Genomic DNA, 26,182 nt, shown 5'->3' on the forward strand with positions numbered 1-26,182 from the left:
TATATATGTATGTCTTTAATTAAGTTCTCAAAGACTAGAGAAGTATGAAAAATGATAGAATTATTGGTGAATGAATGTATTTTTATAACAGTTTTATTGAGATAAAATCCATATAACATAAAATTCGGTGTTTTTAGTATATTTATAGAGTCATGCAGCATTCACCACAATCAATTTTAGAACATTTACAACATCTCCAAAAGAAATGACATACCTTTTAGCTCTCAATTTCCAATCTTTTTATATCCTTATCCTCAAATCCAGGCAACCATTATTCAATTTTTGTCTCTGTAGATTTTTCCCTTCTGGATATTTCATATAAGTGAGATCTTTTGTGACTTCCTTTCACTTAGCATCATTATTTTCAATATTCATTAATGTAGTGACATGTATTATTATTTCATTCATTTTTATTGATGAATAATATTTGATTGTGTGGATATGCCACAATTTATCTATTTATCATTTGGTGTGGACATTTGGGTTGTTACCACTTTTGGGCCTGTTACGAATAATGCCATGAATATTTGTGTATCAGTTTTTTGTGTGGACTTAGGTTTTAATTTCCTTTGGATACATACCTGGGAGTAGAATTGCTAAGTCAGGAGGTAACTCTGTTTATCTTTTTGAAGAATTGCCAAACTGTTTTCTAAAATACACCATTTCTGTTCTTCCCAGTAGCATATGTGGATGAAAGTATTACTTTTATGATTAGCAAAAATAGTGATTTCCTCTTTGGAGGAAAGTAATAAGGATATTTTTATTGTTTCTTTTCAGTTTAAGATTTGTTAGTGGAAGCAGAGATGGAACAGCGAGAATCTGGCAGTATCAGCAACAGGAGTGGAAGAGCATAGTGCTAGATATGGCTACAAAAATGACTGGGTAAGAGTGGGCGTTAGATGTTTCAGTGGTGGCTCTCAGAAGGTATAGTATTTTACATTATTGAGTTATACTTAATAATGAAAATAAAATATCTTTTTAGATAAGTAAATAGTTCAGAGTTAATTGGTATGTGTGAAATTTGCATCTGTGCTCCATTTCTGAGTAAATTACCTTTTGCTGTTGATTGACATACTGGGTGATGTGAACGTTGCTGACTCACTTAAAGTTCTGGACCCTGTGGTCGCTGTGCTCTGCAAGTGTCCACAGAGTCATTCGCTGCCTTAGTTTTTCTGTATGTCGTGTGTGTGTGTGTATAAATATATACACATATATTTACATGTACATATTATATATAATTATAATATATCATATGTGTGTATATAATATATATAATTACCTGTATATAAATATATGTGTATATATTTATACACACACACTCACACTACTTTGTATTTTGAGGTTTCCCTATTATATGTCATCATATGTTTATCCCTCTAACTTACCAAGGGTACCTTTATAATGTTTCTCATCGTTAGCATTCCTACTCAACATTATAAGTACACTTGCCATTGGTTTCCTCATCTGCACTGTTGATTGAACATAAATAATTATCTCTTTGTTGTATGACCCTGAAATTAATTATCTTTCCATTAATAACAATATAGAACTGAGTTTGTAGTTACAGCCAGAAACTGGGTTATGTTTGATTAAATTAAAAGTTGCTGAATCTCTTACTGCCCTTTTATAAGACCTATTTAATTTTACAAAAGTTAGTGTGTATAGGAATAAAGTATCCAGTATATGTTTTCTTCATATTTCTGGTAGCCAAATAATCTTGCATTTTATTTTTCAAGGTCTTCGTAGATTTCTTTATGGTTTTGCATTTTTGTTGTTCTTGTGTAACTTTTAATTTTGCCATATTATGTCCTGTTTTCCTGCCTAAAATAAGCTATTGGTATTGCTCTGTGTAGGTATTTTTATTATTTTATTTCTTTAGTACTTAAAGTATAGTTTAGGATTTTCATTTCCAGAAATTTTCATGCTCCTGGAGGGATTATTGACATAATTTACTATTTCAGTTGCACTTCTGTTAAAAATTTACAGTGCACGAATATTGCAAATATTTTGTTTAGGAATAACCTGCCATCTGGAGAAGATAAGGTCACTAAACTGAAGGTGACTATGGTAGCCTGGGATCGCTATGACACCACAATTATTACTGCAGTGAACAACTTCCTTTTGAAAGTGTGGAACTCAGTCACAGGGCAACTTCTTCACACTTTATCCGTAAGTACTATATTTTTAGAATAATTAAAATGGTCTAAAAGGACATTCTAGAAGACAGGAAATTTAAGTTCCAGTTTACTTTCTATGACTTACTATCCATTGGGTAAGTAATTATTTGAGGTACCTCTGCTGACATAGTTGCAAAGATGACACATGGGATAGCAGCTAAAAGCAGTTAGGAAAATTTTCAAGATATTTTCCAGGTCTAGTATTTAGTTATCTGTTATATTATTATATGCAGTCAAGGGTACATAAATTATTTTATTGTTAGCATGAGTCAGGACTTTTTGTTGTTATTCTTTTAGGGGTAGAACTAACTTTATTTTGACAAGGATATCTTGTATGTTCTACCTTCATGGGTTAGTTTATGCAAGAAATAGAGGTATGAGTAAGAAGTAGGAGAAAAAGTGTCCTTTCCTCTTTCTAAAAGGATGTATTTGCCATAGTAAAGGGCTACAATATTTGTGGTGTGAAAAGTTGATAGGATTAATAACTGCAATTCCATGGGTTTGGGTTATGCTTGTCAGTTTATCATGGTACAGGCTGACTTCAAGTTAAATTCAATAATTGATGCACAAGTGCAATACTGCAAGCAGAAGGGCAAGCGATCGCCCTGTGGTGTATAACGGCAGTTTTCAACCATTGTGCTGCGGCTCACTGTGGTGGCGCAAGAATGTGTAAAACACGCAAGTCCTGACTATTTAGTCAGGGGCACTGACCTCTTTTCCCTTAGATTGTCAAGTAAAAAATGACAACAGCCAACACAACAATAAGCCATCTGATACGAATGAATCAAAATTATGCCTATTTTTTGTCAGATTGGCAAAAAATATACTTTTGGTGTACTGCAGAATTTTAGTCATTGGTTTATGTGTGCCACGAGATGAAAGGGGTTGAGAATCGCTGGTTAATACAGTAGTAAGTGATGGGGACTAGAAACCAATTCTCAAGACTCAGTACTCTTTGCAGTGTTCTCTGGTTCAGATCCTTATTTGACTCCTTTGTGAGATAATCTTATCTAAGATCTCTGAAGTCTACAGATTTGTTTAATTTTGGGTGCGTTTCCAGTTTATCTTTCATATAACTCCCAAATCCTCTTTTCCTAAATAAAAACCTAACACTGTGTTCAGTGGAATTTTAGATTCTTCCTTTTATGTGGAAACCAATGCTGACCTCACTCTGGCTTTCCCTATTCCCTAAAGTAAGTTCCTATTAATATGTGTGGAAAATCCTTTATTTTTTGTTCGATTCTTTATTAGGAAATGTTTGTCTATGTCAGCACACTCTAATAGTAATGCTTGTATAAAATGAGCCATATATGTAATATTAATTTTTCTAGTAGCCACAATTTGAAAAGTGCAACAATTGAAATTATTTTTATTTTTTAAACATTTTACTTATTGATTTTTAGAGAGAGGAGAAGGGAGGGAGAAAGAAGGAGAGAAACATCAATGTGTGTTTCCTCTTGCATGCCCCCTACTGGGGACCTGGCCTACAACCCAGGCATGTGCCCGGACTGGGAATCAAACTGGTGACCCTTTGGTTTGGAAACTGGTACTCAATCCACTGAGCCACACCAACCAGGGCTCATTTTAGTAATATATTTTATTCAACCCAATGTATCCAAAATAATAGCATTTCAACATGTAATTAATGTAAAATTATTAATGAAATATTTGCATTCTTTTTTCACACTAAACCTTTGAAATCCTAGTGTGTGCTTTACACTTAAAGAATATCTCAATTCAGACTAGCCACATTTCAAATGCTTACTAACTATATGTGGCTAGCAGCTATATTATTAGACAGTACAAGACTATATCTCTAAAAACCATAACATCAAAGGCCATGTTGTATTCATTGGTTTTATGAATCCATGTAAAATTCTGTCTTAATAAGTACTTTAATTTAGAGTTCTGTTTAGTTGCATTCTTCCTATGCACTGACTTATAGGTCATCTGTTTTCAGTGAATTTTATTGAAGAAATTTTAGAACACACTACTTTCAGTTATTATAACAGTCAAATTTACTTAGTTTTGGTAAAGAACTTATATTTTCTGTGTTAACAATTTCTGTATCAGGGTCTTAGTGGGGTGTAAAGTTCTTCCATTCAGCAAATACTTCTTGAGCATCTCTTGTGTGCCAGCCACTGAGTTAGATGTTAGGAATAAATGGGTTTAAAGACTATTAGGAGAAAAAAAATGTAATCAAATAAATGCTGAGAAATAAAAGTGGAAAATAATATGGAAGTTTCTAATAGGGTGACAAAACCTTGTCTGGGAAGGTCAGAGAAAGTTTCTTCAGGAAATGAAGTTTGAGTTAAGATTTGTCGTTGCTGATATGGCTCAGTGGATTGAGTGCTGGCCTGCAAACTGAAAGGTCACTGATTTGATTCCCAGTCAGGGCACACGCCTGGGTTGCGGGCCAGGTCCCCAGTTTGGAGCGTGTGAGAGGCAACTGATCGATGTTCCTTTCACACATCAGTGTTTCTCTCCCTCTTTTTATCCCTACCTCTCTCTCTAGAAATAAAAGATTTGAAAGGTAGGAAGAAATTACTCATGTCTCAGCCTAAATGTCACCTTTTTGACAAGGCCTTCCTTGATCAAGCAATCTAGAGTAGCTTCATCTTGCTTTGTTTTCATCACAGTGTTTATCACTACCTGATATTTTCTTATTTATACTCTTTCTCAACATGGTAGGTGATTAATAAATGTTTGATTAGTTACAATACATATGTGAAGAGATTGGAAAGTCCTTTCAGAAATAGGGGAAAGCATGCACAAATGTCCTGAGGTAGAGGGGAGTTGAAAGCCAGTTTTGGGCTAGAGCATGGAAAGCGGAAACGGAGTGTCACCAGACAGGACTGGAGAAGTGGACGGGGTCTGGACATTTCCAGGCCTTGTGAGATCTACCCTAAGACTAATAGGGAGGGAATCATTAAAGAGTTTAAAAGCAAAGGAATGACATGTGAATTAGAAATGCACACTTGAAACCTATGTGATCCTATTAACCAATGTCACCCCAATAAATTTAATTTAAAATATCATATAATTCTAGTGACAGAGTAGAGAGAGTAGATCGGAATGGAGATAAGAATGACTTTGAGTATACTGTAGGAGTCAAGGGTAGGGTGGGCCGTGATATAATTTGGATTTGTGTGGTGGTGGTAGAAGTAGAGGTATACTTAATAAATAAATCTTAACACATTACTGAATTTGACTAGGTTTTATATCCCGTGATCTAGCGACTATGCCCAATCCTAAGGCATAGGATGTTTCTCACTGGACAATGCTCCACGGTTAGGTAGACCAGTTGAAGTTGATAGCAATTAAATCAAGGCATGAATTGAGAATAATCAACATTCTACCATGTAGCCAACATACTCAAAATATCCAAATCAGTAAAGTTATTGGTGAAAATGAAAAAATGTGTCTTTTATTTTACAGAAAAAAAACCTAAACAGACCTTTTGGCCGCCTCAGTAGTAAATGCTGTTCAATTGGCGTGCCTGAATTAATCTGAATAGAATTGATAGCACACTCCCGAGATCTTTTGACCAAATAAAGTAGATACTTAGGTTTGCTTTTCACATTTAATACTGATTTTTATCACAGGGACATGATGATGAAGTATTTGTTTTGGAAGCACATCCATTTGATCAAAGGATCATACTTTCAGCGGGCCACGATGGGAACATTTTTATTTGGGACCTTGACCGAGGGACCAAGATTCGGAATTATTTTAACATGGTAAGAAAAATTGTGCTTTGTTCATATTAAAACAGGCTTCTCTTTCATGACAGCTTGGTAATGAAAGTATACTCAGTGCCGAGGAACCTCTTGTGATTTGTGTTTAAATCCACACAGTATCAAAAATGTCTCGACCTGAGGGTAAGGCCAGTAGAGAATTACACCTTTCAGGGTGACTGTTATCATGGTGTTAGCATTTTCCAAATTCTGGTCTCCAGCCCTAAACTAGAAACTCAGATTTTATAAGGTTTTGGAACTAACCCTAGCCAAACTCACAAAAGTGTTAATGTTTAAAGTATAATCCTAATTTATGAATCAGACCAGTTGACTGTATTTTACCTGCCTCTAGTGAAACCCATGTGGCTTAGTTGGTAATCAGGGAGTTGTTTGGCAAACATGGGAGTGGAATATGAATAATCTTCATGTATATTTCATACAAATCACGTGAAAATCTGGTGAGCTCTCTTCTCCCAGTGCAACACCTTCCTGTGGTGACGGGACTACTTATGTTGTCCGTATTCAGCGCCCCTCTCTGGAGAACAGTTGTGACTACACATTTCTAAATTGTTGGCTGTGGAGCTCCTTTCTGTAGGCTTTGTGTACAGATCCAGAGCATTGATAATACCCTCTGGTTTTTGTTAATAAAATTGATTTGTGTACTTTAATTTTAGGATGGTTATTTTAAGGCTTAATTACATTACAATTTAAGATGTGAAGATAATATTTTGACTTTGCTGAGATAGCAGCTTTGTCAGTTTGTTTGGGTTTAGATCTTTTTTAGTCTCCTTAGTCACTCAGTACTTTTTGAAATACGACATTGCTAGTAATTTTTGATACCAATCATTGCATTCTTATTCTCCCTACTTTCTTTTAGAGCTTACTGTTTCATTAAGGTTCTGGCTCACAGAATGTTAATGCATCAAGAATTTAAGATATTAGCAAACAGAAGCTATTGCTCACTTACTATTTGACAATTACCTCTTAAGATGACTTAAAATGACTCCTCTGAATTTCAGATTGAAGGCCAAGGCCATGGTGCAGTGTTTGATTGTAAATTTTCACCAGATGGAAACCATTTTGCCTGTACAGATTCTCACGGGCATTTGCTGCTTTTTGGGTTTGGATGCAGTAAATACTATGAAAAGGTTAGTGTGTTTAATTTTTGTTGTACAATTCAATTTTGGATTGTATCTCTTATAAATTTTTTTGAAGTCTTCAGTTAATAAGTCTTGTTGTGTGTTAACAGATGTAAACTAACAAAGTCACCTTTCTTGGTAAAAATTTTCATTACTACCAGAACATAAGACTTAATAGTGATTTATGTGTGTGTGTGTGTACACACACACATATATAGGGTGATGTAGATATAAAAATTTATTAGAAAATTGTTCTACTTAGGACATATTCTCTGTACTACGTTTCAGCTATAATAGGACAACTTAACCAGATTTCATCCTCTGTTTATCATAAATTGGGAATAAACAGCTGGTGATTGAATATTTATTTTCTTGTTTGGCTACTTTACCTATTGTCGATATTGTTAAAATACTTTGGAAACTGATTTCATCAGTTCCTTATATTTTATTACCTGTGAATTTGCAATAGCTTTTAGAAACTTGGAGTCGAAAGAATTCAGAATCACTGAGTTCAGCTCAATACTTGTATCACCTTTGAGTGTCTTTAGGCAGTTGGTATTTACCTGCCTCACCATTGATATTATACTCCATCTATCCTTATTTGATTAAAATGGTAAGAAAAGTAGTTATAAACATTTATATGATTTTTGCAACTTAAATAAAAATACCTAATTTTATCTATTCTGTTGCTTTACTTCTTATCCTAATTGGAGAAATATGATACAGGGGCAGAAAGTAATACAGGTTGTAGGGTTTTGTGGAGAAAAGATGTCATTATAATCTAGGTGATTCCCTTCTACCTAGAGGAAACATAGAGCAATAGGAATATTAGAGAAGGCATAAATTACCTGATTTGAAAAATGCAGGTGCTGAGGAATAAAGATATGTGCTTATCTATAAATTCCCTGTGCACACAAATGTTAAACATCTGTCATAGATTCCAGATCAGATGTTCTTCCACACGGATTATCGACCACTTATCCGTGATGCCAACAACTATGTATTAGATGAACAAACTCAACAAGCTCCTCACCTCATGCCTCCCCCATTCTTGGTGGATGTTGATGGAAATCCTCATCCTACAAAATTCCAAAGGCTAGTACCAGGACGGGAAAATTGTAAAGATGAACAACTTATACCACAGCTGGGATATGTGGCTAATGGTATGTTATCTCCAAAATTAAATTTAAAACATTTTGCAAAATGTTATACTTGCTGCTGTTCTCTCTGATATATGCCCCCTGTGAAACTCTGTGGCAGATTATAATATATTTTACCTCTATGAATTTCTGTTATGTAGTACATTTTACCTTACCAGAGTACTTTTACATTGCTTATCTCACCTGGACACAGTTAAATGGATTAGGACTAACAAGAATATGCTGAAGGAGAGAATGCCCTGCTTTCTTAGTGCCCTGAACATACGAATGATCATGTTGTTTATCGTATTAACTTCTAGTAATGGGTACATGTGCTAACTTTAATGTATCGAGCTTTTACAATAGGGAGAAAAGGCATACAACTGTAATTGAATAACAATAAAAATTTTTTTAAAAAAGCTTTTACAATAGATGAAATTCTGCTTCTCAGAGTATTGGTATTTTAATTTGAGAGTCCATAGGTAATGGACCTAAGAAGAGTAAATTTCAAAACCATGAGCTGGGAAGTGACTACCTATTGTCATGTGTGAAAGGCAAACAATTATCGAGTGTTGAGGAGGGGGATTGTAAGTGCTTCAATAACACTCAGTCTTGGAGGATATTGGAACAGTGGCGATGTATAATGGGAGGATAGTAGAATAAGACATTGAAATAGACTTTTCTCTATCAAAGCAACTCTTCTGGTTAGCATATTTTCCTTATGTATACTGCCTCTTTCACCCCACCCTCCACAGCACAGTGCCTTCATATGTTCATTACATGTAGGTTTTCTTCCAGGTATGAGCTAGTGAGTTTATGACTTGCAAATGATTCCTTACTAGGGAATTTAGGCTTGCATTGACCTTTATAAGAGTGATATGTTGCACATCCTTTTATGATCTTATAAAGATTTATAAAACAATGAAATGGTTTTACCATGTGTTAATGATTACTTTGATGAAAATGCTATTTGTTAAACAAGGAGAGGGGAGCACGAATATTAAGTAGGAGAAAAAACTGAAAACATCTGAATTTTAAAAATCTGTAATTCATCACACTTGATGTCATGTAAGACCAATCACTTGCCTACTCTATTGGATACCATTCGACTAGAGGCTAAAATGAAAAGAACAGGCATAAGATATAGTTAAAAAAGAAAAAGATCATAGAAATGAAGTTTTTATTCAGAAGTAGTCATTAAATTTCAGTGTATCATAAGAATAATTTCTCCACTGTCAATGCGCTGAGGTATTCCAAAAGAGATAACACTTGAAAGACCATAATTTGATTTCTTTCAAAAAGGAAATTCTCACTGAAGAAAGATGCAAACTATTTTAGGTATCTGTGTTTGAACTTGTTTCAACTTTACTCAAATCTCTATTCCCAACTTTTAGCTTAGAATACTCTGTGGAGAGAATTCATTTTTAAATTAATAATTTACTAATTATTCTTTAACATGTGGAAGCCTTAATGATAATATCTAATTGGGGATATTGGTTAAGCTGATGTACCAACATCTTTTAAAGTTCTTTTAAAAGTATTTTGTTTGATACATGCTGTATTTTCATTTTAATCCAGTTTTTAATTATCTAGATATTTATTAAGTTTATTCTCTTTAGGGTATACTAAAATGTAAGTAACTTAATAGCCTTATATCTTTGGTCTCATTAAGGTGATGGTGAGGTGGTAGAACAGGTAATTGGGCAACAAACTAATGACCAAGATGAGAGCATTCTTGATGGAATAATCAGGGAGCTCCAGAGAGAACAAGATCTGAGACTAATCAATGAAGGAGATGTTCCACATTTTCCAGTTAATAGATCATATTCTGCTAATGGTGGTAAGTAGACATGTATTTGTAAAAGGTATGATAAATGCGTTTCAATTACATGTAAGAAACATTTCATGTTTGTAAATAAAAACAACATTTTGGGCATTTAGGGGAGGATTGGGGTTTTTTTGTGTCAGATGATAGTTACTAATTTTTTAAATATATTTCTAGTTGCAGAAAACCAATATTTTTATTAATTTACAGTTGTGCTAACACATATACCACAGTGCCATAATCTCATCATCACTTATGGCTCAAATGACTTAGTGTCTTTTAAGAAATACGGGTGGTTTCTTTTAATGTACAGTAGTCCTCCCTTCCCCACCCCCCACCATCTGCACGGCATAGGTTGCAAGATCCCTGGGGGATGCCTGGAACTGCAGATAGTACCAAACCCTATATATACTGGGGTTTTTTTCCTGTACAAATATACCTATGATAAAGTTTAATTTATAAACTTAGCACAGTAAGAGATTAATAACAATAACTAATAATAAAATAAATAATTGTAACAATATACCATAAAAAGTTACATGATTGTGATCTCTCTCTCTGATAACTGATCTGATAACTCGGTCACTGACTAATTGGTGGGGAACATATACAGCATGGATACGTTGAATTATTTATTTCTGGAATTTTCCATTTAATATTTTTGGACCATGGTTGACCATGGGTAACTGCAACTAAGAAGATTGAACTGTTGTACTAGGTTTCTTTGAATAGATTTAAAATGGCATTAGTCAAAGGGACCCCAACTATTTCCAATGTTGATTTGTTTTGAGTTTTTTCTGATGTTTGTTTTAACAATCGACTATTTCATTTTCCATTTTTGGTTTATTTGCAAATAAAAGAAAAATAATCTAGCCAGGGACCTTTCTAGGGGATTAAAAAGAAAAGTAAAATGTTTATTACCTTTTCCCTTTTTTTTTTTACTGCTATCAATTTTGAAAATGAAATTTTGATGGTTAAAATTTTTCAGTTTATACTTTTTCTCACTATTTTTGAAAACCTTATTGAGGCTTTATGCAGCATCCTTTTGATGGTCTAAATAAAGATAGAATTTAGATTGAAAAGCTGCTTTCAGAGCTAGTACTAATATACATTTGTGAATCTACTAAGTCATGTTAAATACACTTTTTGTATTTACTGAGAATTTAGTCGATGAGAGATGTAAAAGTGCTTGGAAAAAAATTGAAAGGGCTGTAGAAACTTTATAGACATTTATTGAGTGCCTGCTTCACTCACAACACTGTAAAAACCACAAAGGGGGTAAGAAAACGCAGAACAAACAGGTGGGAATGTCGTCCAGCAGTACTATGAATCTCCTATTGTGTTTAGACCTCTGATCAAGAAAAGTTTGGTGCCTTGGCTCAGAAAGTGCTCTCTTTGTTTTTGTTTTAGCTCTGAGAAGTCCAAATATGGACATATCTTCTCCAAATATTGGACTCCGACGTAGTGGTCAAATTGAAGGTGTCCGGCAAATGCATAACAATGCTCTTCGGAGCCAGATGGCCACTGAACGCGACCTCATGGCATGGAGCAGGAGAGTGGTGGTAAATGAACTCAATCAGGGGCTTAGTAGGTGAGTCGTTAAGGTAACATTCATTAAGAAACTTGAGAGCTTTCATTTATAGGTAAATAAAAATGTTCTGTTAGCCTAATAACTATTTTTTAAATGCAACCAAATTATGCATTAGTTTTTCCACTTAGCTTCGTGTGAAATACTGAAAAATGAAAATCATGATCTTTGTCTTCCAGAGTTTATAGTCTCGGTTAGAAGATAAAAATACAATTTCTGCTAATTAAAAACATGAGGCCATTTGTGATTAAATATATCAGTGTTATATGGATTTAAAATTCAGCAGTGATTCCGAGAAGGCAATCAACTTGATATTGGAGCAATTTTGGAGTACAGTATAGCTGTGTGGTAGACCCTAGTGCTTAGGGGATGTTTATAAATGTCATTTAAGTAGATTTACTTGGAAAATGAAAGGATTTTGTTAGGATACATTTCAAACTTAGAATCGCTATCTTTTATGTTTGTTAGATTCCTCATGTAAGTGAAATCATATGGTACTTGTCTTTCTCTGACTGGCTTATTTCACTTAGCATAATGTTCTCCAAGTCCATCCATGCACAGGGTAAAATTTTCTTCTTTTTCTGGCTTTGTAGTATTCCATTGTGTAAATGTCCCATAGTTGTTTTATCCACTCATCTACTGATGGGCACTTGGGCTGCTTCCATATCTTGACGATTGTAAATAAGGCTGCCATGAACATAGGGGTGCATATATTCTTTTGAATTAGTGTTTCAGGTTTCTTCGGATGTATTTCCAGTATTGGAATTGCTGGGTCATAGGGCAGTTCCATTTTTACTTTCTAAGGAAACTCCATACTGTTTTCCACAGTGGCTGCACCAATCTGCATAACAAATGAAAAAGAATCCCTATCTTTTATGTAAACCCTCACATTTGCTATAATATCAACTCCAGATAATCCACAGCAACTGGAAATAGATTAATAAAAGATAAAGGACGTTTCATAGAACACATATAAATTTATTTTAATCCTGTTATCTCCTTAAACAACCCTTTTAGCAGCTCAGCTTACACGTAGTAAAGTAAATTGCCTTTGCCTTTTCTTCCTTTAGCAATAATAAGAAAAAAGAACACATAGCTAATTTATGAACTAAATGCTACCCTCTGACAATAGAGTAATTTGAAATAATTCTTTACTCAAAACGTTAAAACTGGAATTGAAAGCAAGGACTCAAATAGATACCACGTGCCAGTGTTCATTGCAGCATTTATTCATAATAGCTGAATGGTAGAAATAACGTAAGTGTCTATCAACAGATGGATGAATAAGTAAAATGTAATAGTAGACATTCAGTGGAATATTATTCAGCATAAAAGGGAATGTAGTTCTGATACCTGCTACAGCCTTGAAAACATTATGCTAAACTGAAATAAGCCGAACAAAAAAGGACAAGTAACGTGATTAAACGTACATGAAATATGTAGAATATGCAAATTCATAGATACATAAAGTAGATTAGAGGTTAATAGGCCTGGTGGAAGGAGAAATAGGGCGTTATTGCTTAATGGTTACAAACTTTTTGTTTGGAGTGATTATAAATTTTTGGAAATAGTGACAATGGTTACACAGCATTGTAAATTTTGTTAACACCACTGAATTGTACACCTAAAAATGGTTAAACTGGCAAAGTTTACATTTAGAAGTATTTTTATTATCTGACTTTTAAACTATTGGTCTGCTTTTTGATGATTTTCTATTTCTTTGCCCTTTGATTTCTTATTAGGGTTCAGGAAGAATGTAGAACTGGGAAAGGTGACATAGAAATTAGTCTTTATACAGTTGAAAAGAAGAAAAAGCCATCTTATGCTGCCCAAAGGGTGAGTTTAGTTTTACAGTACTTTGGGATACACTACTTGCAAAAATTTGCAGACCAAATTCAAAATGACTGAGCAAGTAGAGCAACGAATATGCATCCAATTTTGTGTTAAGTTCGAACATTCCTCCATACAAACTATTGGGATGATTCAGAAGGCTGTGGCTATGGGCAACTGGTGATTGGCAGCTTCATCACAACAATGCGATAGCTCACGCCTCACGTCTCATGCAAATTTGGGGGAGAAACGTCAAATCACCTAGGTGATTCAGCCCCTCTACAGCCCAGATTTGGCGCCCTGTGACTTTTGGCTTTTCCCCAAACTAAAATCTCCTTTGAAGAGATTTCAGACTGTAGATGAGATTTGGAAAAATACAACAGGGCAGCTGATGGTGATGGGTAGAACTGTGTGAGGTCCCAAGGTGCCTACTTTGAAGGGGACTGAGGCATCATTGTCCTATGTACAGCGTTTCTTACATCTTGTATCTTATTCAATAAGAGTTTCTGTGTTTCATATAACATGGCTGGATACCTTCTGGACAGGCCTTATACACACACACACACGTTATATATATGTGTGTCTTAGTTTTCTTTTGAGGGATTTATTTCTATCTCTTAGCAATACCCCCACCTAATTGATTTGCTCTGTATATCTCCATTTATGTATGTTCACTGAACCTTTAATTTTTTTAAATCCATTTTCTTTCTGTTTTATAGAATGATTATCAGCCTAGCTGTGGACGGTCTTTACGAAGGACACAACGGAAGCGTCAGCATACTTACCAAACACGGTCCAACATGGAGCATAATTCGCAAGCACCATGTCAAAATTCAGGTGTGCAAGAAGACTCAGACAGCTCCTCAGAGGTTAGATATGTTATTTACTCAATGTAATTTTTTGTTTGCCACTTTTTATTATCACTTTGGGTTTACTTTGAAGGGCCATTCCTTTAATAAAAAATTATTTCAAAGATTTTCTTATAAAAGTTTTATTAATTAATTAATAAGGCATTTAATAGGCAAATTTGAGTATTATGTGGAATTCTTTTACCTATGTTTTCTGATTTGTACCTAATGTTGAGGGTATCAAACATGCCAGCACAAGTTTGGCTTTGGGGCAGTGAGAAAAAGTGGAGATTAAATCTGCCTAGAAATGCAAAGAAGTGGAATATAAACAGTGAATACAGTTGCAAAACTGGTTGATTGTGTAACCAGCAGAATGTATAAATTTTCTGTTATTGTTGACTTCACCAATCATGGACATTAGTGAGTGATGATTTTCCTGTGACCTACCTTGTTTATTGAATAAAGAGCATAGCAATACTTTTCTTCATGTTATTCTCTTCTCCAATCCTTTCCTTTTGCTCTCTTAACTATAGTTGCTAGGTAACTAATGAAGGTTTAATTTTACATTGATAATGTATGGTACCTCATTCTTCACCCCCTACTTAAGTCTTATCATTTAGGTTCCCTTCTCCCCTACCCATGTACATCTTGATCTGAAAAGAATAATCACATAGAAAGTAACTGATGTTACCTTTTTAATGTAATAATAGTATTGTGCTTGTGTTTTTAAAAAGAATCCTAATCTTAATAAATATAGTTAAGCTGAGTTTTTGGTCTAGATTCATTCAAAATCCCTGAGATATGAGGCAGTTGGTAAAGATACAGATAAAACAAATACACAGTCAGTTATCATCTACACTGGAGATTGTGTACCCCAGGGCTATCTATTCCCTATACTTTGGTATGTTTGAAATTTTATGTAATAAAATGATTAAATTTTGTGGAAAGAAAGTATATTAACTAGGTGGAGGTGTATAGATTTTTTTTTAAATTGTTTTAACATTTAAGAGGGTTATATTTGAGTCTTGAGTCTATGCAGTCTTTTTTTAAATTTTGATTTATTTTATTTTATTTTTTATTCAGTTACAATTGTCTGCATTTTCTCCCCTTCCCTCCACCCCACCCCAGCCAGTCCCACCTATTCAGTCTTTGAAATAATGAAAGATGTCTTACATCATTAAGCTAATAGATGCCAGAAAATTCTTGCTACCTGGTAGGCAGAAAATGATTACATACATTTTAACTAGATCTTTTGGGAGGCACAGAATTTGTTATACAACAGGTAGTGTGTGCTAATTAATAATCTGCTATTTAATAACCATGTGTCTCAATCGCTGCCTCTTTGTTCCAGGAGGATGAAACAGTTGGCACAAGCGATGCTTCTGTAGAGGATCCTGTCGTTGAATGGCAAAGTGAAAGTTCCTCCAGGTAGTTTTAATGGTTTTGATTTGGTCAAAATTGTTTGATGGTTTTAATGTATAAGTATGTTCTTATAAGAATTTGGTAAGACTAGAATTAAAATAGCATTTTATAGTAGAAGGAGTACTGGGTTGGAAGCCTGGAGACCTGCTTTTATCCTGGTTCTACCATTATCTTTTTGGGCTTGTCGCTGGGTTTGTTGGTTCCCTCATCTGTAAAATATGATCCTTTGTAAATGCAAGGTTCTATACCTTGGCAGGCTGTATGTATTTATTTCAGTTTTAAAACAACTATGTTTAAATAAACAAATAAATAAATAAATAAATAAATAAAACAACTATGTTTAACCATTTCCAATGAAAAGAAGCATCTGTACTTAAAGAAGCTTTTGTGATTTGAACAGGAATTTTTAATTTTAAATTCTGTTATGGGAAACTAAGCATTATACTTTATCCAAGAAGCATTTCACTAAAATCATTTAAATAATGATCAAAATTCTATACTGATACCCTGGCTGGTGTGGCTTAGTGGATTGAGTGCCAGCCTGCTAACCAAAGGGTCACTGGTTCAATTCCCAGTCAGGGCACATGCTTGGCTTGTGGGCCAGGTCCCCAGTAGGGGGCAAGTAAGAGGCAACCACACATTCATGTTTCTCTTTCCTCCTCCCTTCCCTTCTCTAAAAATAAATAAATAAAATCTTAAAAAAAATTCTATACTGATATTTTTTACTTTGGTTAGAACAGAGTCAAACCATGTCATTTATAATGCTGTTTGATTATCAAATGATCATGTTTCAATTTTAAGGCAAAACTATTCCTTTTCTAGACTAATTCATAATTTTGATTTACTTAACAGTGATTCGTCAAGTGAATATTCTGATTGGACAGCAGATGCTGGAATAAATTTGCAACCTCCAAAAAGACAAACCAGACAGGCAACACGGAAAATATGCAGCAGCTCTGAAGAGGAGAATTTGAAGTCGCTAGAAGAAGGGCAAAAGAAGCCTAAACAGACTAGAAAGAAGGTTTGTTAGTTTACAGGTCATTTTACCTTTGGTACTTGAATATTTAATATTAACACTTGACTTTTCTATAAAGAAAACATTCTATCCGAGAAACTTAAGTAGGGAAAATTCTTCTACATGAGTTTAAAATGGAAAGAATATTTGAAAATTTTCTGTTATCAAACATAGAGGCCAGAATATCTTCATTATTATTTTGTTGTTAAAATATTCACAATTGTTTGTTAAAATGTGTAATAGAGTTTTAAATAATAAGCCACTATGGTATAACAGTGTTATTCTTGGTATGTCACCATTTTTTCCTATACATTTTCGACTTGTGAAATGAAAAGTTTATGTAAATATGTATTGAGCTCTTCAGTTTTTTCTGTTTTTATTTCACCCCGATAATGGTTTCTTTTTTTCCACTATAACTTCATTTGGATGATGTAAAGACTTAATCCACATAGTTCTTTGAATATTAATTTAAAAATTTATTATGTATACATTTTGTAGCCTATTTCTTTAATAGACAAAATCAGCTTTTCACTTGTCACCATTTTATTGGTAAAATGTTAGTGTGACTTGTATTTGAATTCATGTGATATTCTAGAGACATGAAGAGTAAAAGTTGTGGGTTTTAGATAGTATATAGTATTTTATTATGTTCTGTCAGACAAAATTGAGCAATATGATAAGAACTCGATTATTTTATTGGTATACAAATTGTGCATAATTAATGGTAAAGCAAAATGTTTTAAAATAGTGTATTTTAGGTTTAATTATAACTTAATGTTTTTAACATTCTCTACTTGTTAATTTTTATTCTACTGTTCCTATATTTATATTTTATATATTTGTGAATTATATTTTAGAAAGGAGGACTGGTTTCTATGGCAGGGGAGCCCAATGAAGAATGGTTTGCCCCTCAGTGGATCTTGGATACTATTCCACGACGATCCCCATTTGTCCCGCAAATGGGAGATGAGGTACCTGTTACCACTTTACCCCTTTTCTCTTAGAACGTTAAGAACACTCACTTTCATTAGTTATATTCTCAGTTCTATTATAGTTATGTGCACACTGTCCTAGCTGCCCTGCTCAATTATATATTTCTTGTGGACACTGACTGAATCTTAAATGTGTACCCTTTGTGGGGCCTGGCATAGAGCCTTCAGTATAATGGATGCTCTGTGAACATTAAAGTAAATTGATTGGCTTGTGAAGTCATGAAAATAATTGTCTTTATTTTTATTTTAATTGCCACTTAGTAGAATTAAGTGGCAATTTGAGTCCTAATTCAGATTCTGATATTGCTCTTTTTTTAAATAAGAAAAAGAAGAAGCCCTGATAGAAAATATACTAGAGAACAATTACTCCTCTTGAGGGTTAGGGGAGTATCATTTCACAAACAAGGCGTTCCTACCAAGCTACCAAGCCTGTGGTTGAATAATCTAGCTGTACTTATGATTTGGTCATTCAAAAATTGAGTTAAATTCTATGTGGCAAAAATTTTTATTTTTCATTTCCTTATGAAAATAATGGTAGCGTTGTAATATTTGAGCTCTACTTGGCTTGTATAGTCTGATGTATTGACTAATCATTTCTGAGTGATTAATGCTTATACACAGTTTTCAATTTAAGACGAATTAGTAGGAATATAATATCATTGTAATAAAAGAAGAAACAGCCCTGGCTGGTATGGCTTAGTGGACTGAGTGCTAGCCTGTGAACCTAAAGGTCACTGGTTTGATTTTCAGTCAGGGCACATGCGTGGGTTGTGGGCCAGGTCCCCAGTCGGGGGCGTGCGAGAGGCAGCCACACATTGGTGTTTCTCTTCCTCCCTTCCTCTCTTTCTGCAAATAAATAAATAAAATCATTATTTAAAAAAGACCCAAATTTTAAAGAAAGGAAAATTTTAATTTGTTGGTTGTGTCTGGATTTGTCTGTTCAGAAAGGATCTAGCCATGTTACATGAAAAATAGAGGCACTTACTGAAGAAGATATAACACCCAGTACACATATCACTCAATGGCATCTACTGCCCCCTGCTGACTAGTACAGTGAAGTCATCATTGTTCACATTGACTGTTGAAATGTTGAGGTTTAGAATGTCAATGACAATTTGAAATATAGTACTTTTAAGTATGAGTAATTTTTAACATAAATGTTTTAAAATAAAATAGGGGATTGTGTATATTTGTCATAGTCTTTTTCTTCAGAAATTTGTGAAGCTGCTGGGGGAAAGTGGCTGTGTGTACAGTGTTTTTATTGTGCGGTACTTAGTGTGGGGCTACATGGGCATAGTACTGAATGAACATCATTTGATGGTGAGTAGTACAATTATTGTACAAAGTTTTCAAAATTACGATTGTTGTAAACAGAAGAGGACATTTGTAGGAATGTATATGGGGAGGTATAGAGTTGTTCAACAGGATACTGCTGTTTACTACATCATGTTTTCTGTTTTAGCTTATCTATTTTAGGCAAGGACATGAAGCTTATATTCGGGCTGTAAGGAAATCAAAAATATACAGCGTTAATTTACAAAAACAGCCATGGAATAAAATGGATCTCAGGGTAAGTTTGCCAAATTCATTAGCTGTGCAATTGAAGTAGCTTTGCAATTAAGTTACTTTTGCCTGTAGGCTTTTTCTCCGTTTCATGCGTATCTCACTGTTGCATGTGTGTGCAAGATAAGGTGATTACCATACTCTTATGCAGCTGAGTGATATGGGTCATATTTTATATTTGCTGAAATTTGTATGCCACCTTTAAGCTTTAGGGCCTCCGGTGTATAACATTGTTTAATTGCAGCAAAGCAGTAGTTCCCTGGTGTGGATATTTTCCTCCAAAGCTTTGTACATTCTGGAGGCTCTAAAATCTGACTATGTTGTGTGGACCACAAACACCCTGGAAGTGCTTTAGGATACAGTAAATATCACAAATGACAAGAACCTCAGAACTTTGTGGTGCTGTATGGATTATCTCTTGATATAGTACCTATGTAGCTATATTGTATTGACTAAAATAGGTATGTATATTTTTAGGGAAGGATTTTCTGCCTATAAACAAGTGTTCATTCATTCATATGTATATGTACAAACAGACATAGGGATACATACACTATCATTTCTATGTAGGTTTAAATACATGCATCTTATTCTTTTGGGGTATGTTTTATAACTTGGAAAACGAGAGAGTAAAGGGCAATTTTACAATGGTTTTTCAGGTAAATGAAGGGTTGTTGTGTGAGGGTGCTTAGTAAGAAGGATAAAGAGAGGATGTGTACATTTACTGAAATAAATATTTAAACACTTGCAAAAAATTGTATTAAGGTTATGAGATGCTAAAGTATCTTACCGAGTAACCTTTACATAATCACCTTCTGGGAGGCAGGGATGCTACGACCTATTCTCAATCAGGCGAAAGTTGAGTTCCTTGTTTGCTTGGTTGTTTTAGAGTCAGGGGAATAAATAAAACATGATTTCTTATTTTAAATTCTAACCCTGTGGTCGTAGGAAATTATAGGAGTCAGCATGTGTGGTGCAAAAGCCTAGGCTTTGGAATAAGACCCGAGTTTCAGTCCCAGCTCTTGTTATTTCATAGTGTCGAACAAATCACTGTACCCATGATGCTCAGTTTTGTCATCTGTTGAGAGTGCCTAATAATCTATAAGGGTGATACTGTAAAATAATATTGTAGGTGTTCACAAATGTATGTCGTTTCTCCAAATATACCCATATGTGTCCACCTGCATTACATACTACATTTCTGCTAGCGTGGTGACTCTCAACCAGGCAGAGCATGAGTCCTCTGGGGAGTTTTTAAAAATATATCTATGACTGAGACTGTACCCCAGACCTACTGAATTCTATTCTATAGGAGTAGGGATTTGAAACATGAATTTTAAAAAGTTTCCCGAGGGAATTCTACTCCTTATCCTTGGTTTAGAGCCCTGTACTAAACTCCTACCTATCATTAAGGATCAAGAGCCGTGTCTTACTACCTTTAACACTTTGTGGAATGCCTAGTATTTGGTGATTGTTCACATAATTTTTAAATTGTTCCAATAATAATCAAATCAAATGTAAATGTTGGACAATTATTTATATTGAAAGTAATAGTTTATTGGTATTCTCATAAATAGGAACAAGAGTTTGTTAAGATTGTAGGAATCAAATATGAGGTTGGACCACCTACACTATGCTGCTTGAAGCTTGCATTTCTGGACCCTATTTCAGGCAAAATGACTGGAGAGTCTTTTTCCATTAAGTGAGTAGCTCTGTGTGTGTTTGTGTATGTATTAATCCCCATTTTGTATTCTGTAGAGTACAAGACTTAATGAGAGAGAAAACATTGTAACACTATAGGCTTTAGAGTTTTAAAGACCAAGATTTAATGTTCAATTCTTGTTTTTGTTTTTTTTTACTTAACAGCCATGTATATGGCTGTGAATGTGTGTGTATACAGCAAATATATATTTTAATGTATGTATATAGCAAAAGTACATTTTAACATTTTGCTTAATGGCCCCACTTTAAACATGCATCCCTGGATAGTTAGCAACATATACTATTATATCTGTATGTTGATTCATAGGTGCTTTGTTTTCTGTACAGGTATCATGACATGCCAGATGTCATTGACTTCCTTGTGCTACATCAGTTTTATAATGAAGCCAAAGAAAGGAACTGGCAGATCGGTAAGTATAGAATTCTCACTTAATAATGACAACAGTTGAGGGTAGAGGAAGTAACTTTTCAATTCCGATTTAACAGAAAGAAACTATAATATGTAGCTGGAAAAACCTGTTAGCCAAATTGGAAAAATTAAGTGGAATTTTTTTCTTCTCAGTTAGGTTTAGGTGATTTACTGCACACTGTGTGTGTCATATAACTTCTAAACCTTGTGTGAATGTCTAACATATTAGAATACAAACCTGAATTAAAAAGAAAAGTATGAAATGTCAGTTGTCCTAAAATAGAGTCGTGATATTTGGGCTCTTAAATAGACCATTACTGATTGTGGTTTTCTTTCTTTCTCTCTTCCTCCCACCATAGCGCACATGCTCTCTCTCTTTTCTTCTCTCTTCTCTTCTCTTCTCTTCTCTTCTCTTCTCTTCTCTTCTCTTCTCTTCTCTCTCTCTCTCTCTCTCTCTCTCTCTCTCTCTCTCTCTCTCTCTCCCTTTCTCTCTCTCTCTCCCCCTCCCTCCCTCAACCTCTTTCATCTCCTATCCTTCCTCTTTTCTCCCTCTCTTCCCCTCTCCCACTCCCTTCCTTCCCCCTCATAGCCGTTTGATCTTGGGCAAGTTTTTAACCTCTCTGTGCCTCACTTTCATTATCTTTAAAATGGGGCTCACATGAGACCACACCTATAAGGTTGATGTGAGCAGCAAATTAGTTAATATACAGAAAGCACTTAAAATAGTACCTTACACAGAGTAAAACACTATGTAAATGTTTGCTATTAGTACTTTTAAGTTACCCTTTCTGTTTTTGGAAGAAACATTTTTGTCCACAATCGTTTGGTTTTGTAGTGCTTTAGCCATTTAGAACAGAAAAGTTAGTATGAAGTGGTTTTTCAAGGCAAAAAGCAGAAAAGAGAAGAAACAACTGTTGTAACATGGGTACAGTATAAGAAGTAGTAGAAACAAAAGAAAAACATAAATACAAAAGAAAGAAGTAGTATGCCTAATGCTGATTTCGGGTAATTAATCAAAGTTAATTTATATGTGGTAGCATTTATATTTGGAAATTATATGGACACATGTGATTTATTTCAGAATGAGAACTAGTACCTGGAAGTCAAATTCTTGAAGAGGGTAAAATGGAAAATTCACTTGTCTGGAAAACTTTAACAATGCTAGTTACATTGCTACTACTGTATTCAACAAAAACTAGTAACTTAGAGTGGGAACAGAGCTATTATTCTCAAGAGCAGCCTTGTAACAATTTCTAAAAACATTACAGGTGATAGATTCCGCAGTATAATAGATGACGCCTGGTGGTTTGGGACTGTGGAGAGTCAGCAGCCTTTTCAACCAGAGTATCCTGATAGTTCTTTCCAGTGTTACAGTGTTCAGTAAGTACAGTTATGGTCTTTTATGCCCGATATAGTGCTGAAGTTCTGCATGCACTTTCTATAAACCCTAGCAGGGATGTTTTCATCTGACTTGTGTTATAAGACCTATAACTGTAAGGAAGTAACCTAGCACCTATCCAGAAGGAATTTGATGAAAAAAACCTTGTAGTCCAATATGCTAAAACAGGGAAATGTCACGATAAAACAAAGCAGGAACTCAAGACTTACTTCTACCTCCCTTATGCCTGTATTTTCTTGTAATTCTATTTTAGACAAGAATTACAACTGTTATTTCATAAAGAATACTGAAATTAATTCAGTGTTTACAGTAATTGTTACAGCTGGAATCTAGCAATGAATATTAGTATCTAGTCTTTTATTTAATGGCCTGAAATCTAGGCAGAAGTGACTGTATTATGTTTGGATGTGGTATTTGCCTACAACATTTACTTTAATTCTTCATGAAATGCCAGAGTTATAATATTACTAATTAATGAAGTGTTCTAGTTAAGAATGACAACAAATGTTTATTCTATGACTATTGATTTTTAGTCTCCATATTGCAGAACAAAAGGGAATAATAAAAATTTGGAGATGATAAAATAGTTGAATCACTTTTTCAGCCTGAAAGGGGTTTTCCAAAGAGATCTTTTTACTTTATGCCATGGCTTAACATTGAATATGTTATTGATCAAAATTTTAAAAAGCCAAGTGAAACTAAGAAAAAACTTATTGCTAAGTTTCATATTGGTAGACTGTGTTTTCTCTATTAGAGGTTTATTATTATCTGTATGTAAGCAAAGTTGTACTTGAAGTAAAACTGTATTGCCTTTTTCTAGATTACATCCTCAAGAAGGCACACAAATTATGCTAGTATGTAAAAGTAATTATCTTGTGAATTTGATTTGTATCTTGTTATTTCTTAATAGCTGGGACAATAATGAGAGAGAAAAGATGAGCCCCTGGGATATGGAGCCAATTCCAGAAGGAAGTAAATATGTTTTCAAAAATGAATTATAATTCTTCTAAAAGAAACATGACACAGCATGATATCGGAAACTAATCGTTTCTGTTTTTTCCTCTTATACATAGCTGCCTTTCCAGATGAAGTTGGTGCTGGTGTTCCTGTGTCCCAAGAGGAACTGACTGCTTTGCTCTACAAACCCCAGGAAGGAGAGTGGGGTGCTCATTCCAGAGATGAGGAATGTGAACGGGTTATTCAGGGCATCAACCACCTTCTTTCCCTCGGTATGGTGAACATGAAAGAATATTGGGAGGATGGGAGGGAGCAAGGAAAACCATCAGAATTTTACATTCTGCAAAAGGAAATGCATTTTTTCACTGTATACTTGCATGTCAAGAAACACAGTGATTGTAGTTTTACATGCTTGGCCAAAGTAATGACTGACTGACTTTTTCAGTTCTCTGGTGGCTTATAATAGTGAAGGCAGGTAAAAGATGTCTTTTATTTTCTTGAGTCATTTTGGCTCTCTAGCTGGTTTGGCTCATGAGCCTGAGTTTGGTTTCTTTGGTAAAGACAATGAGCGAGTAATGTATTTTACTAACATAACTAGCTGTATTTTCTAAAACATATCACTTGAGATATTTGGCATTTATCCAGAAAATACATACATTTAAAGTTAAACACATTTCTCTTTATGTGACTTGAATGACTATATCATGCGAGTCTTACATGTTATGTCCAAAGAAATAAAAATAATAACAACATAACAGTATTGGTCTTTAGTAGTTGCATAATTGAGTTATCATTTTATTGCCCCCCTTCTTGTTTATATGAGTTGTATTTGTTAATATGAAATGTTAACGTTCTTTATCACTACCTTTCTTGATTTGGGTGCCGTCGTAGATTTTGCCAGCCCTTTTGCTGTTCCCGTGGATCTCAGTGCCTATCCCTTGTACTGTACTGTAGTTGCATATCCAACTGACCTCAACACCATCAGGCGAAGACTTGAAAATCGCTTTTACAGGTCTGTTGAGTTCTACCATTTACAATAAAGTGTATCGCTTTATGTCTTTTGCTTTTCTGTTTGCATAGTGATACACTGAGATCTTTGTTTTCATAGTTGCAATATTCAGAAAGAGCCACTCCAAAATTTCTTCTGAAAATTTGGGATGCTAATTTCCCTTCATTCAGTGGATTTTTCTTTCTTCCAGGGTAGGAAGGGGTATGAAGGGAATGAAGTGTGGGGAGGAAATTACAAGTAATACAAATCACATGTGAAATAAAAACTAGTCAACTTTAGTTTATTACAGGCAGATTAAGTAGTTGTGGATTCATCATGATTAAGGTGTTGCAGAGACTCTGAGCAGGTTTAAATACCCTGTTGGGGAATTAAGCAGCAGTTAATTAGGCTTAATTACCAGCCCTGAAATGTATGTAGAAAAAGAGCCAGGTTATTTTTTCCCCTTGATTTTAGTTGGGAGTAGAGTGACTGTGGGAAAGTGGCGGAGGGCCGTGGCACAGCTCTCGCCCCAGAGCCCGCTGTGTCCTGACCACAGTTATTCTGGGAACTGGTTTTAACCAGTGGGTGTATTTTATAACAGTATCTGTAATTTCATTCAATAATGTATGAGTATATCATAAGAGAAACTAGATAAAAACCTGTCCTTTTCTCTAACCTGTTTTTTTTTTCTTGCTCTTCTTAATCTCTCTCTCCCCTTGAAAACTAAACATCCTTTTCACTTTATCTAAAGAGTTTGTTTTATTTGTGTTTGTTCAAATCACTATTTACCCATAATGTCCTGGGTCAGTTCTTTTCCGAGGTTTAATATGCAGACCAGTAGTTCTAATTTCTTGCTGTGCTTCAAGTACTGTAACTACATACCTTTACTAGCTCACATCCGTCACTCACATAATTGTTACATGCATGTATTGGAACACATTTGACATTATTAAGTGCCTAGTTGTTCTGTTGTATATTGAATACTGTATACTTCTAGAATAAAAGAAGATATTTTGCCTTTCTTAATATTACACTTTCAGTATTATTTTGTATTACTTTCAGGTATAACAAAAGGTATTTTTTATTTCATAGGAGAATATCAGCATTAATGTGGGAGGTACGCTACATTGAACATAATGCCAGGACTTTCAATGAGCCAGACAGTCCTATAGTCAAAGCAGCCAAAATTGTAACTGATGTCTTACTTCGGTTTATTGGGTAAGAAACAGTTTTATCTTCCCTAGGAACTGACTTCAAATTTTGTAGTATTGAAATTATGTATTTTGAATTAATACATAATTTTGTATTATGTATTGAAATGTATTTTGACTTATATTTCGTAGGGACCAGAGCTGTACTGATATACTGGATACTTACCATAAAGTTAAAGCAGAAGAACTAAACAGCAGTGATGCAGAGGAGGTAAGAATTG

General features: G+C 34.5%; 1 protein-coding gene across 1 annotated transcript in view; it reads left to right on the forward strand.

Annotated features, from left to right (window-relative positions):
* Positions 1–26,182, forward strand: part of BRWD3 (bromodomain and WD repeat domain containing 3) — a 94,047-nt gene that overhangs the window by 46,114 nt on the left and 21,751 nt on the right. The window contains exons 13-33 of the mRNA XM_024574975.3: positions 778–882; positions 2,016–2,169; positions 5,783–5,917; positions 6,934–7,062; positions 7,991–8,216; positions 9,865–10,032; positions 11,428–11,608; positions 13,348–13,441; positions 14,155–14,304; positions 15,635–15,711; positions 16,558–16,726; positions 17,578–17,691; positions 19,175–19,282; positions 20,853–20,977; positions 21,325–21,407; positions 22,675–22,786; positions 23,716–23,777; positions 23,879–24,034; positions 24,654–24,774; positions 25,843–25,968; positions 26,094–26,172. Coding sequence (XP_024430743.2) covers positions 778–882; positions 2,016–2,169; positions 5,783–5,917; positions 6,934–7,062; positions 7,991–8,216; positions 9,865–10,032; positions 11,428–11,608; positions 13,348–13,441; positions 14,155–14,304; positions 15,635–15,711; positions 16,558–16,726; positions 17,578–17,691; positions 19,175–19,282; positions 20,853–20,977; positions 21,325–21,407; positions 22,675–22,786; positions 23,716–23,777; positions 23,879–24,034; positions 24,654–24,774; positions 25,843–25,968; positions 26,094–26,172 — 2,674 coding nt within the window. The remainder of the gene's footprint in view (positions 1–777; positions 883–2,015; positions 2,170–5,782; positions 5,918–6,933; positions 7,063–7,990; positions 8,217–9,864; positions 10,033–11,427; positions 11,609–13,347; positions 13,442–14,154; positions 14,305–15,634; positions 15,712–16,557; positions 16,727–17,577; positions 17,692–19,174; positions 19,283–20,852; positions 20,978–21,324; positions 21,408–22,674; positions 22,787–23,715; positions 23,778–23,878; positions 24,035–24,653; positions 24,775–25,842; positions 25,969–26,093; positions 26,173–26,182) is intronic.

This window comes from Desmodus rotundus, chromosome X (genome assembly GCF_022682495.2).
Source record: "Desmodus rotundus isolate HL8 chromosome X, HLdesRot8A.1, whole genome shotgun sequence".
Classification (NCBI taxonomy): Eukaryota; Metazoa; Chordata; class Mammalia; order Chiroptera; family Phyllostomidae; genus Desmodus; species Desmodus rotundus.